This window comes from Aquarana catesbeiana, linkage group LG04, assembly GCF_042186555.1.
Source record: "Aquarana catesbeiana isolate 2022-GZ linkage group LG04, ASM4218655v1, whole genome shotgun sequence".
NCBI lineage: Eukaryota > Metazoa > Chordata > Amphibia > Anura > Ranidae > Aquarana > Aquarana catesbeiana.
Genome location: NC_133327.1, coordinates 420,352,608 through 420,372,001, shown reverse-complemented (window position 1 = coordinate 420,372,001; position 19,394 = coordinate 420,352,608). Strand labels below are relative to the sequence as shown.

The window sequence follows — 19,394 nt, the reverse complement described above, 5'->3', positions numbered from 1 at the left end:
ACCAACCACAATGTTTAGAGGATTAGGATCTAACTAAACCGCTGTATTATTTGGACGGTTAGGGACATGTTATACTCCAGAGCCCTCACAGACTCTTTCCTCAAGAGAAGGTCATCCACGTAGCCCACTAATGAGATACCGTAAAGGTGTAAGAGGACCACCACTGCAGCCTGCACCTTAGCAAACACCCAAGGTGTTAAGGGCAGGCAGAGGCCCCACAACAAAAAAACTGAATGCTTTAATAAGCAAGAAAGAGAAGTACATGCAAGTAGGCATTTATGTTTACTAAGGCCAAAGAGTCCCCCTGGCGAAGGCAGGCCATAACTGACCTTGCTGATTCCATATGGAACTTTTGGACATGAAAGTAAGCATTTAGGGCCCTAAGGTTCACGATGAGGCAAATGTCCCCTTTGGGTCTAGGAACAGTTAATTGGTTAAAGTAAAAATCCTGAAAAAGATCTGCAGCAGGGCTGGGATGATTACTCTTCCAAGAACACAGAAAGCACCCAATGGAGGTCACCAAGGTTGTGAAGGCCTTAGGTGCCCTGTGAGACCCAAGGCTGGAAACAGCTGTGGTAGAAGCAACAAACTGGTCCTCCAGCTATAGGGTACGGAACACTGAATCAATAAGTCCCAAAATGTCTCCCTCAACTTAGTAATAGAAGACTAACACTTTTGGGGGAAACGCACCAAAGACTTAAGTGATTCAGAATAAGAAACAGTCTCTACGTCCGAAGACTTGGACACAACTAGGGCTGCAGGTAGATCAGGCACTGCATGAAGGCAGTAGAGCACTTGCGGCCTCTGCGATGAGAATCAGAAATCAACTTGGCAGTCTGAATTATAAATTCCAGTGTGACTGCAGCAAAGGCAAAACAACACTCAACAGAGCAAAGAAGGACTCCATGAAGAAGAGAGACTCTAAAACTACATGTCCTCAGGTTATGGGACACTAACAAGTTGACAATGTGTTGGAGAGACCTCGGGACAGCAGAAGTGACACCCCCCCAGGTCTAGTATCAGACATGTTGCAGGTTCAGTAGGCTAAACATAGGCTAAAGGTAGGAGGCAAGGCCTCAAGTACTCATGGAATATAGACCGCATGCTCAAGACCAGAGGGTCAAATAGTCAGAGGTGACCAAGTATCACTGTAGAAAAGCAGTATGGACAGATCAGAGATCACAGTTCCATGTGTCTCTTGTGGTAGGCTCTTTATGCTGTCACAGCAGAAAAGAAAGCATGCAGTGCAACACTCTGCTCAGTGAAAATACATCAGGGCTCTATCAGCATTAACCCCTAGTGCAGCAATCCGGCAAGAAATTCGAAATATGGTTAGGTGGACCCAGCAACTAACAAAAATGAGAAAGTCAAATGTTAAAGCATCACATCGATCATGCAGACGCAAGTTTATTCCAAAATAGGATAAAAAATATTTTTTAGAACCAATACATTTTGGGGGGTCAGGACATACCCCCTTCATCAGGGGGGCTGTAAAAATGTCCATACACATAGGACACTTGCAAAAGTCGTAGCAGTCCCGGGATTTGAAACCCCTGCTCTTCTTCCCCTTCTTTCTGCAGAGCTTCAAGGATGGATTAGAGCGAGTGTAATTGGTCAGTGCCAGCACAGAGCATCGCTCTGATCTGTCCAGGAAACACTGCGGGAAGAAGGAGAAGAGCGGGAATACAAAATCTTAAGATTGCTACATAGGCAGTGTGGGCACTGACAGCTCATCACACACAGAGGTATCAGTTCAAAAATACATAAAACACAGCAATTCATGTATTGTACAACAATACTCAAAACAGTTCCTATAGTGATATCCACATCTAAGTAATACATTCATATTTCATCCAATGGTGTTCATATATAAGTAAAAAAGGGTGCAATTATTTAATGTATTAGAATGTCCAGAAGTTAAAGTGGATGTAAACCCAATGGCATCCTTTCTAAACTACTGCCATAGGGGTTATCTATAAGGATATACATGCCTCCTGCATGTATCTTTATCTGTCAAATGTCTCCCCTCTGTCTGTTATTAGACCCGAAAAACTGCATATTCTGTGGGTGGGTCTGTTGTCTGGAGCTCAGGGGGTGGAGTCGTGATGTCAGTAGACTCCCCACCCACCTCTACACTCCCCTTGTCAATATGCATTTCTCCTGTGTATTTCTAACACTGAACTTCTGCTGAAGTTCTGCTATGATCTCTAACATCCAGTGAAAAGACAGGAAAGTAACTACATGACTTCAGCATGCCAAATCATGCTGAGGTGTGGAACAGCCAATCCTTGCAGAGCTGCTGAAGAAAAGGAGTGGGGGTGGAAACTAAAAAATAATGCCTGTGTCTTAGGCCAGTGCACAAGATGTAAATCACCTGTCACTCACAGCAAGGGGGAGGATTTGACAAAGTTTTTCTCAGTTTGTCAAGATTTTTCTCACTGAACAATAAAAGAGGACTGCTCAGAGCTGGATTAACTCTGTGTGGCAAGACTGGGCTCAAACGATAGGAAATCTTATACTCTACAGTATGATATAAAAAAAAATTAAACATTTTCGGGTTTACATCCACTTTAATGTAGGTGGTCCCCTGAAGACGCAAATGCGCATGAAACATGTAGGGAGAAGCTCTATATGCTGATGTCCCTCTGCCTTATCTGAGTACCGGATCAACAGCCATTTTGATATGTTCGGTCGCTCTGTATTACTTTGAATCCAAGTGGATTTCAAATGCTGTATGTTTTATCGATTTAAAAATAAATACTACACTATCATACCACTCTTGAGCTCCTTGTGGCGAGTTCTTTTCCACCCAAAACGAGTCATCCAGCCATACCGGATCAGTATAGGGGAATCCAGGGTGGGGATCAAGGCGGAAGCTTTGTGTGATGTTGTTTTTGCACTAAAGACGCACTTTCTTGATAGTTGTCTAGAAGTGGACATCATGGTGATTCATCTGTGGCTTTTACATCAACTTCTGGACATTCTAATACATTAAACTGTTACACCCTTTTTTACTTATATATGAACACCATTGGGTGATATATGAATTTATTACTTAGATGTGAATATCACTATATAAACTTGTTTTGAGTATTGTTATACAATACATGAATTGCTGTTTTTTTATGTATTTTTGCACTATCAAATTTTTTTACATACCGTATTTATCGGCGTATAACACGCACCTTCAATGTAAGATGGAAGTTTCAGGAAAAAAAAACGTTTTTTTCACAATAAACCACTTTGAAGCAAAATAATGGTCAGTGCCCATCAATGCAGCCTGATTAGTGCCCATCTACAGCCTGATCTGTGCCCATCTGCAGCCTCAATGCAACCTGATCTGTGCCCATCTGCAGCCTCAATGCAGCCTGATATGTGCCCATCTGCAGCCTCAGTGCAGCCTGATATGTGCCTAACTGCAGCCTCAATGCAGACTGATCTGTGCCCATCTGCAGCCTCAATGCAGCCTGATATGCGCCCATCTGCAGCCTCAATGCAGCCTGATCTGTGCCCATCTTCAGCCTCAATGCAGCCTATGTGCCCATCTGCAGCCTGATATGCGCCCATCTCTCATCAATGCAGCCTGATGCCTGCAGCCTCACCATCTCTCATGCAGGAAATCACCGAGCCGCCATTTCCTGTTTACTCGGCTCTCAGTCGGCAGTCACACAGTCCCGCCTCCGCGATCGGCATTGAACCAGATCCTGTGATTGACAGAACACTGGTCCAATGCCGGTGTCGGAGGCGGGACTGTGTGTGAGATGTCAGAGCCGAGTGAGAGCCGATTATACAGGAGGTGACGGCTCATGAGTTCTGGCGGCGCTCGTCCCCTCCGAGATACACTATCGGGGTATAACACACACCCGTAATTTGCCCCCTATTTTCAGGGGGAAAAGGTGCGTGGTATATGCTGATAAATACAGTAGTTTAGCTGAGCTCTGCAAAAGTGTGTACAGTAGGGCAAAAAAGTATATAGTCAGCCACCAATTGTGCAAGTTCCCCCACTTAAAAAGATGAGAGAGGCCTGTAATTGTCATAATAGGTATACCTCAACTATAAGAGACAAAATGTGGAAACAAATCCAGACAATCACATTGTCTGATTTTTGAAAGAATTTATTTGCAAATTATGGTGGAAAATAAGTATTTGGTCACCTACAAACAAGCAAGATTTCTGGCTCTCACAGACCTGTATCTACTTCTTTAAGAGGCTCCTCTGTCCTCCACTCATTACCTGTATTAATGGCACCTGTTTGAACTTGTTATCAGTATAAAAGACAACTGTCCACAACCTCAAACAGTCACACTCCAAACTCTACTATGGTGAAGACCAAAGAGCTATCGAAGGACACCAGAAACAAAATTGTAGACCTGCACCAGGCTTGGAAGCCTGAATCTGCAATAGGCAAGCAGCTTGGTGTGAAGAAATCAACTGTGGGAGCAATAATTAGAAAATGGAAGACATACAAGACCACTGATAATCTCCCTCGATCTTGGGCTCCACGCAAGATCTCACCCCGTGAGGTCAAAATGATCACAAGAAAGGTGAGCAAAAATCCCAGAACCACACGGGGGGACCTAGTGAATGACCTGCAGAGAGCTAGGATCAACGTAACAAAGGCTACCATCAGTAACACACTACGCCGCCAGGGACTCAGATCCTGCAGTGCCAGACGTGTCCCCCTGCTTAAGCCAGTACATGTCTGGGCCCGTCTGAGGTTTGCTAGACAGCATTTGGATGATCCAGAAGAGGACTGGGAGAATGTCATATGGTCAGATGAAACCAAAGTAGAACTGTTTGGTAGAAACACAACTCGTCATGTTTGGAGGAGAGAGAATGCTGAGTGGCAACCAAAGAACACCATACCTACTGTGAAGCATGGGGGTGGCAACATCGTGCTTTGGGGCTGTTTCTCTACAAAGGGAACAGGACGACTCATCCGTGTACATGAAAGAATAAATGGGGCCATGTATCGTGAGATTTTCAGTGCAAACCTCCTCACATCAGCAAGGGCATTGAAGATAAAACGTGGCTGGGTCTTTCAGCATTACAATGATCCCAAACACACCGCCCGGGCAACGAAGGAGTGGCTTCGTAAGAAGCATTTCAAGGTCCTGGAGTGGTCTAGCCAGTCTCCAGATCTCAACCCCATAGAAAACCTTTGGAGGGAGTTGAAAGTCCATTTTGCCCAGCGACATTGAGGAATGGGCCAACATACCAGCAACAGTGTGTGACAACCTTGTGAAGACTTACAGAAAACGTTTGACCTCTGTCATTGCCAACAAAGGATATATAACAAAGTATTGAGATGAAATTTTGATATTGACCAAATACTTATTTTCCACCATAATTTGCAAATAAATTCTTTCAAAAATCAGACAATGTGATTGTCTGGATTTGTTTCCACATTTTGTCTCTCATAGTTGAGGTATACCTATGGTGACAATTACAGGCCTCTCTCATCTTTTTAAGTGGGAGAACTTGCACAATTGGTGGCTGATTAAATACTTTTTTGCCCCACTGCATATAGTGTGTATATTGTGTTATGAGATTGGACTTCTTTTTTGGGCTAGCAGCTCTAAACCCTTTAGCGCTCATTCTTCCTTACACACACCGAGGTATGTACAGCAGGGACTGAGGGAATGATGTGGGTGTTAGTTTATCTTTTAATTTTTTCTGAAAAGGTAAACTAACCCCTTTAAGTACACACACTGCATTTTTACAGTTCTGGATAATTGTGCTTATTAAGGTCTGGAAGCTGAAGGACAAAAGTGTAGGTGGAAGCTGAAGGACAAAAGTGTAGGAGCCTGTGGCCTCTGTCATATGGTCTTTCTTCAGTTTGTGAACCTAGGCACAATACTGCAAATGGGGAATGCACAGAAGAAAATGAGGAATGTAAAGAATATCTAACTTCTGCTGCCAGTTAAATAACTCTCTTTAGACCAAGAACTGTAATTAAAGAACTCCAGAATAATAAGCAGTACAGGCTGGAGTACATATATAAAAACCTGCACATGACAGCTGAGAATGTTGCTTATTTTCTATCTTACTAAACAATAAACACATGCAGCTTTAAACAATAGGGCTCAGTTCACATCTCTGCATTCCGTCTGTTGATTTTAATAGCACCCCAAACGCGGGGTGATTTTCTGTCGGGCGACAATAGCTGTAAAAATGCGCGAACAGAATCGCAAGATGCCCAAAAGAAATACAGGAGCTTCTTTTGGTGGAAAGGCCCGCGATTCTATTTGTGTGTTTTTACCGCGATTGTCGCCCCCATACGCAGAGATGTGAACGGAGCCTAAATTATATTGACTACAAAAATACACACATATATGCCCATTTTCAGCCTTCTGCTGTGTTTGAAGTGTAAGTTCATTCCGATAGGTGATCACATAAAAAAAAATAATATTTCAGTCAGTCCACCAAATACTAATATTTAAATTTTAGGTGAAAGCTAACATCACTTTGTGTATTTCCCAATTCCACCGATTTACTATGTCCCCTATAAGAGGTGAGGAATCTTGCTCACAATGATACAGAATGTGACCTCCTACCCTAATTGACAGTGAAAGGAGTAGGAAGCACTAGAAAGGAAATATGTTGTCTAATATTGATTTATTTATTTTAGGTACTTATATAGCGCTGTCAATTTATGCATCGCTTTACATATTTATTATACATTCACTGCCCGTCTAATAAAATAATTCATCTTGCCCACATTCACCAATAACAAATATATTAATTTGAAGTGGACTTGGCATTTAATAGGACCTGAAAAAATACTATAATGATCTTACTACAGATACTAAATGACACACAATGAGAAAGGAGGCTTTCAGAGTTCTTTGATCGGTTTGTTTACCATCAATACTATCAGACTAGTAGTCAGCGACATCAATGACGTCCTTGGAGGCAATATACAGGAACTGTTACTGCTAGCACAAACTTTGGATGCACTCATATAAGCACCCAAAATTCATATATAGCTTTGAGACCTACATTTATTACATAAAAGCAAATGTAATTTTCTACCGTAATTAAAACTTGCACATAGCAATTCATCAGTTATATGTGCATGTTGAACGTCACCCTTTAAAACTGTGGGAAAATGTTTATAATAGCACCTGTCAGAGGAAATTACCTTCGCAAGAGCTGTTATCATTGTGAATCCAATTAATACTGTACACAGAAATGAGGAGTACAGAAAACACAAAAGGCTCCAGGGACCCAGTAATAACACTACAATGTGCCAGAGCAGAACGCTGAATATTAAGATGGATAAATGTTTTAATATTGAAAAAATATCCTACCTCACGGTGAAATCATAGGAGCATGATGCCAAAACACTTGGTTGAAAGGGTGAAAACTAAAAGAAAAAGACATGCAATTAATTAAGCAAGTCAACCATTTTTTTTTTTTTTTTTTTTATTACAAATGTGTAAGGTCTCAAGACATTGCCACAGATTATGGCTGTCAATAAGACTCCTGAAAATGGAAAGGTTTACAACAGCCTGTGTTTTTTTCTTAGCACAGATTTAATTTAACAGAAATCTCTATATCGTAGATCGGCCTTCATGTGTGCTATGTGGACCTATATTTGTCAGCAAATTAGCTTGTAAATTCTTTACATATAAATGCAAGCGATACTCCTTGTGGTCGGTGTAAAATATTAAGTGTTTGAATTAACTAATTCATATTAAACTTGGAAAAAGTAAAATGAAAATACAATAAAGTAAGGAAAGCTGCTAACTAGTGTCAGGATGTGTTAACACATGTACAACTTAAAAACATAAAAAGGTGAGCTGTCCCTTTAAATTACAATCAAAACCAATCCACATGAACAAAAAAATAATAATTTATATATATATATATATATATATATATATATATATATATATATATATCACACACACACAGTATATGTGTTCAAGCTCAAATATGAAAAAAACAGTGCAGTTAATATTGTGAATATTCCATATAACTGGTGAACCACATGTGCCATAGAATTATGCAGATCCGGTGCTCTAACACCACAAATAAGTCCACACGCTTACCAGAAGGAGTTAACCTCCAGAATAATAAGAGGTGTAAATTCTTTACATATAATTCTCACCAGACCTATATAACAGCTGTAATTCTAATTTGTTGCTGAAATAAAAAGAGAATGAAGGGAGCCAGCTCTTTCAGTCTTGACTTACCTCCATGATGGGGTAACTTAAAGTTAAATGTCTAAATCTATGGAGTTACTTAAGGTACAATTTGCAAACCTGGTACTCGTGCTAAAAGCAAAACGTGCAAATCCCAACTTCGAATGTTGAGCTATTGTGATTGCCAAAGCAGGCACTTCTTGGTTGTGATAAAGCTTGCTCACCCCAGCCTGCTTACTAAACTTTTGAATAGTCGAGTGAAGCATCAAAGTGATGGTCCAAAAGGAATAAGTTGGAGGCAGTAGGGAGCACAAACTTTTACACTACCAGAAAGGTTTGCAGCCTTGAAGATCAGCATGGCCCCACATTTTGGTGCCCACTAAATACCTGCAAATGATACTTTTTTGTTTAAGTCATTTTAAGTATTCCTCAGACACGTGATTATTCCTGTAAAACAGTATCCAGTTAACCAAAGGGACGTTTTGGAGCTAGCTCCAGAGTGTACATATTCACACAGTAAAGCATCTAATTAACTGGAAATGCCCAGAGTAAAACATTAAAACGAGAAAAACAAAAATCTGGTAATTTACTATATTTGTCATCAGTCCGTATGGCCTTTACAACATTATCTGGCACAAACACAAATGAAAAAAAAAGTAACTTATTGACAGATGCAGTGCCCCAAGCAGCATGTTAAATCCATTCTACAATTATTTCCCTCTTTTACATGATTAAACATGTGTTCCTATGATGAACCAAAGTCTTAGCATTCAAATACTGTGGTTCCATGCAAAAAAATGATAACTCAAGGTGAGATGAACCAATTGACACCTAATAAATAAACAAGTGTTAATTTCTTTAGTTCAGTCATCTGTACAAAAACATGAAAACGTTTGCCATTCCTTTTAGGCAGCAGTGGATCCCACTCCAGTTTACATAGGGAATGTATGAGCTACACATGCACATACGGAATATCTACAAATGGTAGATTTCAGACCTTGTCTATCTTTAATTGGACTGTGTGTAGGCCAATGATGACAAATGGTCATACACTCATTATTGAATGGTCTACAGGAGAATGTAGTTATCATTGGTCATACCAGAATATGTCTGTGTCCCTCGTACAATAGCATATTTTGTCATTCCAAAACATAGGACAGTGGTCAACATTAGCCTTGGTCTCCAGTATCTGCCACTGGCCATTAACATACATTAATACACTAGAAGTGCAGCGCTAAGAACGCAATCAGATGTCCACATCTAATATTTTAAAACATAAAATAAGGGGAATAAGAGTCCTTTCCAAAATGAATCCAAAAGTGCTTGGTAGAAACAGCTTAAACAACTCACAGCTGGGTGCTCCAAAGGGAAGGAAAAACTACCACCGTCACCCGAACACACTGTTGCTTACCATCAAAAGTGGACCTGCACATAAGAAGGTCAAATGCACAGTCTGAGAACAACCCTGGAAAGATCTCCCATAGGGTTATTTTGCCACCCTTCTCCTAGGTACGCTCATAATCAGCTTCTCCGATGATTCCCCAATAATGTAAAGAAGAATAAAATGCCTCTCAGTGCAGTATATCCAACTTAATTTATTGTTTAAAAAGTATTACACTCACTTGAGTCAGTATATCCCAGCGTTACCAACCAGCAAAATGGCCGCCACATCCCGATGCGTGATGACATCATGTCTCCAATGCCCCTTTGTGTTTTGTCAGCAAATTACATTGTCATCACTCTTGAGAGGAGGAGTTGGAGATGTGTGATGTTATCGCACATCGGGATGGGGATCTTGCTGGTTGGTAACACTGGGATATACTGACATGCATTTTTTATTATTGATTTAACCCCTTCCCGCCGACCGTACGCAGATGAGCGTACTCGGCTTTCGGGGGTTATACCGGGATGATGCCCGCAGCTGCAGGCATCATCCGGGTACCGATGTTTACAGCGGGCGATTGGCTATCCGTGTATAACAACCGATAAAACAGCCGCTCGGCTGTTATACCGGAGCAGCGGGAGGGGACGTCCCCCCTCCCGCCGCCTCCCGCCGCTCTTACCGGGCCTCCCGGTCGATCCGGAGGCTCGGTGACCAATCCGATGCCTCCGGCGGCTGGGGGCGGGCTGGAACGAAGCTGTGGACGGCTTCGTTCCAGCCTGCAAATTGTAAACGCGGAAGCGGCGTCATGACGTCACTTCCCGTTTACTCGGCTGCCAATTGCACCGGTTTTAAAAAAGTACACAGTATTTAGAATCGCCGTTTTCGGCGTTCTGAATGCTTTGAAGTGTAAAGGAGGGATGGGGGGTCTTTTAGACCCCCGATCTCTCCATAAAGAGTACCTGTCACCACCTATTATTGTCACAAGGGATGTTTACATTCCTTGTGACAGCAATAAAAGTCATCAAATTTTTTTTTTTTTAACCACTTCCCTACCCACATATAGTCATATGACGTCGTGGGATGGGATCTCCCATCCTGGGTGGACGTCATATGACGTCCTGGGATTCCCGGCCGTCTAGGGGGCGCGCGCGATGTCCGCCGGGCACAAGCGATTGCCCGTTAAGCGGGCCAGACCATGGATCTGTGTGTGTAAACACACAGATCCACAGCCTGTCAGGTGAGAGGAGAGCGATCTGTGTTCCCAGAACGGAGGAACACTGATCGGTCTCCTCCCCTTGTACGTCCCCTACCCCTACAGTTAGAAGCATTCCCTAGGAAACATATTAACCCCTCCCCACCCCCTAGTGGTTAACCCCTTCACTGCCTGTCACATTTACACAGTAATCAATGCAATTTTATAGCATTGATCGCTGTATAAATGTGAATGGTCCCAAAAGTGTGTCAAAAGTGTCCGATGTGTCCGCCATAATGTCGCAGTCACGAAAAAAAAATCGCGATCGCCGCTAAAAAAATAAATAAATATTTTTTTTTAAAAAATGCCATAAATCTATCCCGTATTTTGTAGACGCTATAACTTTTGCGCAAACCAATCAATATACGCTTATTGCGATTTTTTTTTACCAAAAATATGTAGAAGAATACGTATCGGCCGAAACTGAGGAAAAAATTTGTTTTTAAAAAAAAAAATTGGGATATTTATTATAGCAAAAAGTAAAAAATATTGTGTTTTTTTCAAAATTGTCGCTCTTCTTTTGTTTATAGCGCAAAAAATAAAAACCGCAGAGGCGATCAAATACCACCAAAAGAAAGCTCTATTTGTGGGGAAAAAAAGGACGTAAATTTTTTTTGGGTACAACGTTGCATGACCGCGCAATTGTCGTTTAAATTGCGACAGCGCTGAAAACTAAAAATTGGCCAGGGAAGGAAGGGGGTGAAAATGCCCTGTATTGAACCGGTTAAACACAATTTATGAATTTAAAAATAAATAAAATAAATAAGAAGAAAAAAATTTTTTTTAAAGTGCCCCCGCGCAGCAAAGAAAACGCATACGGAAGTTGCGCACGCATATGTAAACGGTGTTCAAATCACACATGTGAGGTATCGCTGCGATCGTCAGAGTGAGAGCAATAATTCTAGCACTAGACCTCCTCTGTAACTCTAACCTGGTAACCGTAAAAAAAATTTAAAGCATCGCATATCGAATTTCTTAGGTACCGTAGTTTGTTGCCATTCCACGAGTGCGTGCAATTATAAAGCGTGACATGTTTGGTATCTATTTACTCGGCGTAACATCATCTTTCACATTATACAAAAAAATTGGGGTAACTTTACTGTTTGGATTTTTTTAAATTCATGAAAGTGTACCTTTTCCAAAAATTTGCGTTTAAAACACCGCTGCACAAATACCGTGTGATATAAAATATTACAACAATCGCCATTTTATTCTCTAGATTCTCTGCTAAAAAAATATACATAATGTTTGGGGGTTCTAAGTAATTTTCTAGCAAAAAATACGGACTTTAACTTGTAAACACCAAATTTCAAAAATAGGCTTAGTCATGAAAGGGATAATTATTAATCAAGTGAGTGTAATACTTTTTAAACAATAAATTGAGTTGGATATACTGCAATATGAGAGGCATTTTATGGACATGTTGCAGAAATGCATGTGATACGTTTTTTAATCTGCCTAACAACAAAAACATCTCGCCTTAAAAAAAAAAAAAGCATAAAAAAATGCAAAACGCATCAAAAACCACATGACAAATGCGTGTGCAAAAACTCAAAACGCACTGCAAAAAGCATTGCAGAAACAGATTAAAAGCAAACTGCATAGGTGTGAACCAGGCCTTCCAAGACACCTTGTTCTTCATTATGCTTGACCCCTTCACACCAACGTAAGGCAAATATGCAGCCTTTGGATTTAAGGGGTCGTATCGGGGTGATGCCTGCAGCGGGAGGGGATGTCCCCTCACCTCCTGCGGTTCGCCCAGGCTCTCACACCTCACTGGGAGGCCCGAGCCACTAGCCAGCACTTCCACCGGCTGGCCGAAGACCCGAACAATGTGAGGTATCTCCGTGATCATTAGAGTGAGAGCAATAATTCTAGCACAATACCTCCTTCTGTACCTCTAAATAGGTAGCCTGTAGAAATTTTTAAAGTGTTGCCTATCGAGACTTTTAAGTACCGTAGTTTGTTGCCATTCCACGAGTGTGCACAATTTTAAAGCATGACATGTTAGGTATCCATTTACTCAGCATAACATTATCTTTCACATTATACAAAAAAATTGGGCTAACTTTACTGTTTTTTTTTTGTCACAGTGTGACATAAAATATTGCAACAAACACCATTTTATTACCTAGGGTCTCTGATAAAAAATATATATAATGTTTGGGGGTTCTAAGTAATTTTCTAGCAAAAAATTTTGATTTTAGCTTGTAAGCAACAAGTGTCAGAAAAAGGCTTAGGCATGAAGGGGTAAGATAGTTCTTAAAACAGTATTATACCTAAAAGCAAACATTTATTATATTGCAGCTTATCAATTCTTAGATGTGATGGCTGCATTAGTTTCCCTTTTTAGCCTTTTTTTCTTCTATTTTCATCTGGTATTTCAGCCAGCAAGTCTGTTGTATTTCACAGCACAAACTCTCCAGCAGAATGTATCAGTCTACATGGATGAGACAAACCACTTAACACCGGAAGGGGTGATTAAAACGATCAGATTTTATACATGCATGCAAAACCTTTATAGCAAAATGATGCAAGTGATTATAAAGTGTGAGCTGGAGTTTGGCTTCAATTTGTTAGTGGCTCTAAATCTGCTAGTACATTTAAAGTGATACTAAACTCTTGTTTTTTTATCTGTAAAAGTAACACACATGTCATACTTACCTGCTCTGTACAATAGTTTTGCACAGAGCAGCACTGATCCTCCTCTTTTCGGGTCCCTTGCCGGCGCTCTCCCCTGCTGAGTGCCCCCACAGCAAGCAGCTTGCTATGGGGTGAACCTGGGCCGATCCGCTATTCTGTGTCCCTGCCCCCTCTCTCCTAATTGGCTCACTGACTTTGAATGACAGCAGTGGGAGCCAATGGCACCACTGCTGTGTCTCAAGAAAGAGAGTCCCTGCACGTTGTGCAACATCGCTGGCATGAGAGGGAGCTCAGGTAAGTAATAGGGGGGCTGCTGCGTACAGAAAGTTTTTTAATCTCTTTGCCTTTGCAACCACTTTAACACTACCCTACCCCCAGACTGACAATGATGCTGTCTACCATGCTTCCTATGCTCATTCCTCCAGAGCTGTGTCTCAATAATAAAGGAGGTATGTAACTGGTCAGATCACTTAAAACAGAGGGGGAAAAGCCATAGAAAAGAAAACGAATGCAGCCACCACATATAGTGATTGTCAAGCTGCAATACAATAAATTTTTCGTTTCGAGTTTAACACCGCTTTAATGACATTGGCTGTATGTTTGGGGTCATTGTTCTGCTGCAGAGCAAAGTTGGGGCCAATCGCATGCCTCCCTGATGGTATGGCATGATGGATAAATATCTGCCTGTATTTCTTAGAACTCCATTTGCAGAAATGCAGCCCCAAACTTGCAAGGAACCTCCACCACGCTTCACTGTTGCCTGCAGACACTCATTATTTTATATCTCTGCAGCTCTTCGGTGCACAAACTGCCTCCTGCTGCAGCCAAATATTTCAAATTTTGATTTATGAATCTAGAGTACCTGCTGCCATTTTTCTGCACCAGTTCTTATGTTTTCATGCATAGTTGAGTTGCTTAGCCTTGTTTCCATGTTGGAGGTATGGCTTTTTGGCCACAGTTCTTCCATGAACACCACTTCTGGCCAGACTTCTACAGACAGTAGATGGGTGTACCTAGGCCCCACTGGATTACGCCAGTTCTGTGCTGATGGCACTGCTAGATATCTTCTGATGTCGAAGGAAAGTAAGCAGGATGTGTCTTACATCTGCTGAATTAAGTTTCCTATGGTCCTCATCGGTGCCCATATCTTAGTGCGTCTTCAAAAGAGCTTAAACAGCATGCCTTGAAACCCCAGTTGCATGGAAAAGACCTTGCTGGTGTCAACTACCTTGTCTCATGTTGCTATGCTCAGTCTTACCATGGTATATGACCTGTGGCATGAACCTTCCGCAATCTCACCTTAGTAGCAGAGTTTGGCTGTTCCTCACCCAGTTATAAGCCTCATAAACAGCTGTTTCAGTTAATGACTGTGTTTCAACCTTCATATGAAAATGATGATCATTAGCACCTGCTTGGGGCAGCTATTTTGGACACACTCAGTTGAGCCAATTAGGCTGAATTCGCGGGACAGCTGTCAGATCACTTTACCACTCCGGCAACTGTCCATTCCAACTGCAGTAGGGCGAGATTTGATGCCCGATTCAGTGCATCACAGAGTTACTTTTGTGTTGTTCTATAATGTTTGTTACCCCAGTATTTCATATTTCTGATATGTGCCTGCTGTACCATGTACTTGAATGGAAAAGTATCCTGTTTTATTTATATTTCTTCCTGTAACGAGCCACTTGCTCGCTCGGTTCCACTCTCCCGACACTCCTCTGCTGCTATAGAATCAGATTGCAGATCGCAACATCTGATTGTTCGGTCATCCGATGCTCCGGGATTAGAACTACAGCTATGTGCCGTTCTAACCCAGTTGTGATAGCTCAGAACAAACACCAGGCAGGCTGTATGTAAGTTCAACCAGGAATCTCTCTTTATTGACAGGAATACAGTCTCTTTTATGCAGTAAAAGAGGAGGTGCTCATATTACTCTAACAATACACCTGTAACCTAATTAACCTAATTAACATGGGCTAATTAATTCATCCCTTTAGACAGCCTAGATGACTCAGACATGACCTTTAGGCCAGACTGGCCATCTTGTAGCTCAGAAAACCCAATCAACATTATCACAATAGCAGAGTTAATTAACACAAACAACAATGGGGATCTAATTACTCTTAGATCCCATACTAGAGACTTATTTACAATACACATTCTAGCAGGCAACAGACAGACAGGTGGCTGGAATTTACATCAGCATCTCCTAACAGTATCTGTCCCAGCATTATGAATCAGCCACTATTTCTAATATGGCAAATCCAGAGTCCCCAGAGTCTGTGTGTCCTGGGGGACCAGGACCCGAATCCACAGTAATACCACCTCAAGGGTCCCCAGGCATACAGCTCACAAAGAGCACCGTTCCCCCAAATGCCAGGGCCCACGATCAATCGGCAAGAGGCTAGCATTCAGTGCCCTCCAAAAGTCTCTCTTCCGGCTAGTTCTGTCACAATTCCTTTGTGTGAAATCCCTGGTGTTGCTGCTAGTCCTCCTGCTTTCCTCCTCCTCCAATGACTTATCCTGCCACCCCCACCCATCCATGAACAGCATTCAGTGTCCTGTTGCTTCTCCTCCCCCAGATCTTATGCAGCTGAGAACAGAGATTATGTAAACACTTATAAAAGAAGGAAAAAAGGGTATTTATCATGTTTTTTTTTTTAATATCTATACACAGATATTTTTACTTTCATTTCAGTTTTAAACTGAATGGGTTGTTTTACAGGGTGATTGTTTACAATCACTTTAACCTACAGGTGTGTCTTGTAGGCGTGGGAGGAAACCAGAGTACCCAAAAGTAGCACAAGCACAGGGAGAATGCAAATGCTGTGAAACAATTACTCAACTCAAATGCTTGTTACTCAAGTAGAATTCTTCAATATGCTTTTGACCTCCTGGTAAACTTATAGACTCAATGAACAAACATTTACACAAAAAACCCACAATGGCCTTCACAGAGATTTGATGATGAACAAAGTACAATAATCCATTGCAAACAGACAATTCTCACCTTGCAGTGAAAGATGCTGGTTGATTGGTTTTTATGGGTTATCACCGTTTGTAAATTTTATATAAAGGACATCAAAAGTTGAATTAACAAGGAAATTTATATAAAAACCTTCTGAAATTTTCCCCGGTGAAATTGTTTTTTTGTTAGAGAAATCTGACATTTAGTAATTACAGGGGACTCAAAGTGTGACTCCAGTCTGCTGTAAAATATTAGTAGTATGTTCCCCCCACCCTCTCCCAGATGGCAAGGTTTAAATGCTTATTTAGCCTAGGTTTAAAATAGAGGACTACTTACCTTATTCCTTGCAACCCTGGGAGCTTGCTCTCTCCTATGCTCCCACAATGTTGGGAGGCTCTCAATGTCAACATGTACAATGCAGCACCATTAGTCCTGCATTGTACATGATAACGTCTGAGAAGGGGTGGTCGCACAACCAGAAAAGAGAAGTGGCTTTGTGGCACTGGAGGCACAATGGGGAAGAAGCCTGCAGGAGACAGGACTAAGTTAAGCATTCCTTTGCATTAAACCTTGGCTAAGTTAGAGGGGGTACATACGACATACAGTATATTACAAATGTATTACAGCTGACTGCATGCCAGTGGTTTTTTGTTTCTGCACTTTGGCTTAGTGTTTTGATTACAATTGGCAATCACATAAAGAAGTGCCACAGGTTTCATGGCTCGTGGAAAACTGTAAAAAAGTGCAACTACCAGCAGATATCTGAGGATGCCGGCTACTGCATTGAGCAGCCAGTTTTGAAAGGCCAGTTTAAATACAGGTAAACTTTAAAACAAACATAATGCATCAATTTGACCTATTCTATAGGACCCTTTGTGCACTGAACAATACTAGTCTGGCATTGAAAAGGCCTCAACTGTAATCCACATCCGGTAGATTCTAGTGGAGAGTCAAATAAAACATCTTGGCTGTGCTACTGCAAAGGAAGTTGCAGATCCCACACACCACATGATGAACCACAAAAAACAGTGCTCTCAGGAAAGCTTCAGCTACATCTCTCACCCATTAGACACACCAGCTAACGCGTTTCCCCCTGATAAGTGCTTAATCGTAGGGTCCTTAGTGGGTAAAACACATGTCTGATGGGTGGTAGACGTAGCTGAAGCCTTCCTGAGAATAATGGTTTTTGTGGTTTATGATTGCAGTGCACAGGATCTGCAACTTCTTTTGCAGTTACACATTGAGTCAGAAATGCTCTAACAGCAGGCAGCACCTGTCAGCTGTGGAACCAGCAGGTGGATTACACAACAGCATTTGAGCGGTGCTTTTCTGTTAACCTTAGCTGTGCTTTAGTCACCAACTAGGAGAGTAGATTGTGAAGAGAAGTAAGAGAAAAGTAGGACACACTAGAGAGATGAGGTAGGTGAGGGGTAGAGAGCTAGTCCTGTGGGATCGCCAGATGGTCGGTAGCAAGTGATCAAAGTCCCTGGGAAAGTAATGTTCTATCCAGGAGGTCCACACACCTTTAAAAGTAAGGAAGATGAACTTGGTTTTTAAACAGTGCTTGAGTTTCAAATTCGGTAGAGCATCCTTAAGCCTAGTACACACGAGCTGAATGTCGGGCGGCATAGTTCAGTAGAAACCGGGCAACATTCAGCCCATATGTACTACAGCCGGTCTGACTGAAGCCGGCTGTTTGGCTGGCTTATGTCAAAGGGGCATGACCGATAAAAGGTCTGCCTATCGGCTCCCAATCAGCATTCTGACCGGAGTGAGCATAGTTAGTACATCGCATAGATAGTACAGCGGCTCCTCCTCAGCTGTGTTTTTTTTTTTTCGTTCAGCCCTGCTAGTGTGTAGAAGGCTTTAGTATTTTTTTTTTTATATTTCTCCCCAGTTAGTATAACCCTCTTCAAAATCTTCTGATATTAGGACAGGTCCACCATATATGTAAAAGTCTGGCAGCTGTTAAAGCAAAATCCTGACACTGAAGGGATGAACTTTGCCACTTGTTGTGGGACAATATACCAGTGCATGAGTAACTTAAGACTGGATTCTTAGGCTGGGTTCACATATGAGCAGGCTGAGGCTCACAGCAGGAGTCCGGTGTGTCCTCGTTCACTGTTTCAGGTCCGATTTCAGCTCAAATTTTTTAAAATCGCACCGAAACCACTGCAGAGATATGTGAACCGGCTCCATAGAGAACCGGTCACAATCTCCTGCTGTGCGAATTGGATGCAGGGAAACCCGCATCCAATTCATACTAGTGTGAACCCAACCTAAACCTGAGGTATTTATTGAACAATGAGACGTAATATACCAGATCTGTCCCCAGTACTGTTTTGCCAGGGTCCTTTTCCCATTACTCCACATATTGTAGGGTGCCAACCCAAATTTTTGAATTCGTTTAGGGACAAAAAGTAAGGGAAAGTCTCCCCAATAGGGTCACAAACAGAAATAAATCCCTGACAGAAGTTTTAACTTTTCCCCACTTTCTGATTCAAAACGAAAAAAATTACTGGAGTTAGGCTTTAAGAAAAATGCAGCATCTCAACAGCTGTGTGATTTTAACCCATCTTTGCTTTGCCCAGAAACCAAAAGGGGTTCTTACCTATTCTATACAAAAAAAATGTTTGAATTTAGATACACTTCAAACATAAATGCCATAGTTGATAAAAAAAAAAAACAAAGAAAAATCATGTCATTCCTTACAAATAAGTATGTGACTGCAAGTATTGGTTTTCCAGAGCTGCTTCATATTCCCAGCAGGCCCTGCTGATCATTTACAGTAGTAAGGGCCAGATGTCACTATTGACTTTACCATGCTAAAAAAAAAGGGATGTAATCAAAATATACTTTGTGAATGAGTGTTCCTCAATGCTAAAGAGGAGTTCTTTCGTTGTACATAAAGGAATCCAGTATATTTATGTCTAGGGCATTCAGCAGCTCATGCATTCAAGTTTAGTTATTTTAAAAGTGAACGCTTTGTAGGAACAA

The 19,394-nt window shown here is 41.5% G+C and overlaps 1 protein-coding gene across 4 annotated transcripts in view; it reads right to left on the bottom strand.

The window, feature by feature from the left end:
• The window catches only part of PEX7 (peroxisomal biogenesis factor 7), a 504,207-nt gene that overhangs the window by 134,400 nt on the left and 350,413 nt on the right, over window positions 1-19,394 (bottom strand). For all 4 annotated transcript variants that reach the window (XM_073627348.1, XM_073627345.1, XM_073627347.1 and 1 more), the window contains exon 8: window positions 7,314-7,369. In XM_073627348.1, coding sequence (XP_073483449.1) covers window positions 7,314-7,369 — 56 coding nt within the window. The remainder of the gene's footprint in view (window positions 1-7,313; window positions 7,370-19,394) is intronic.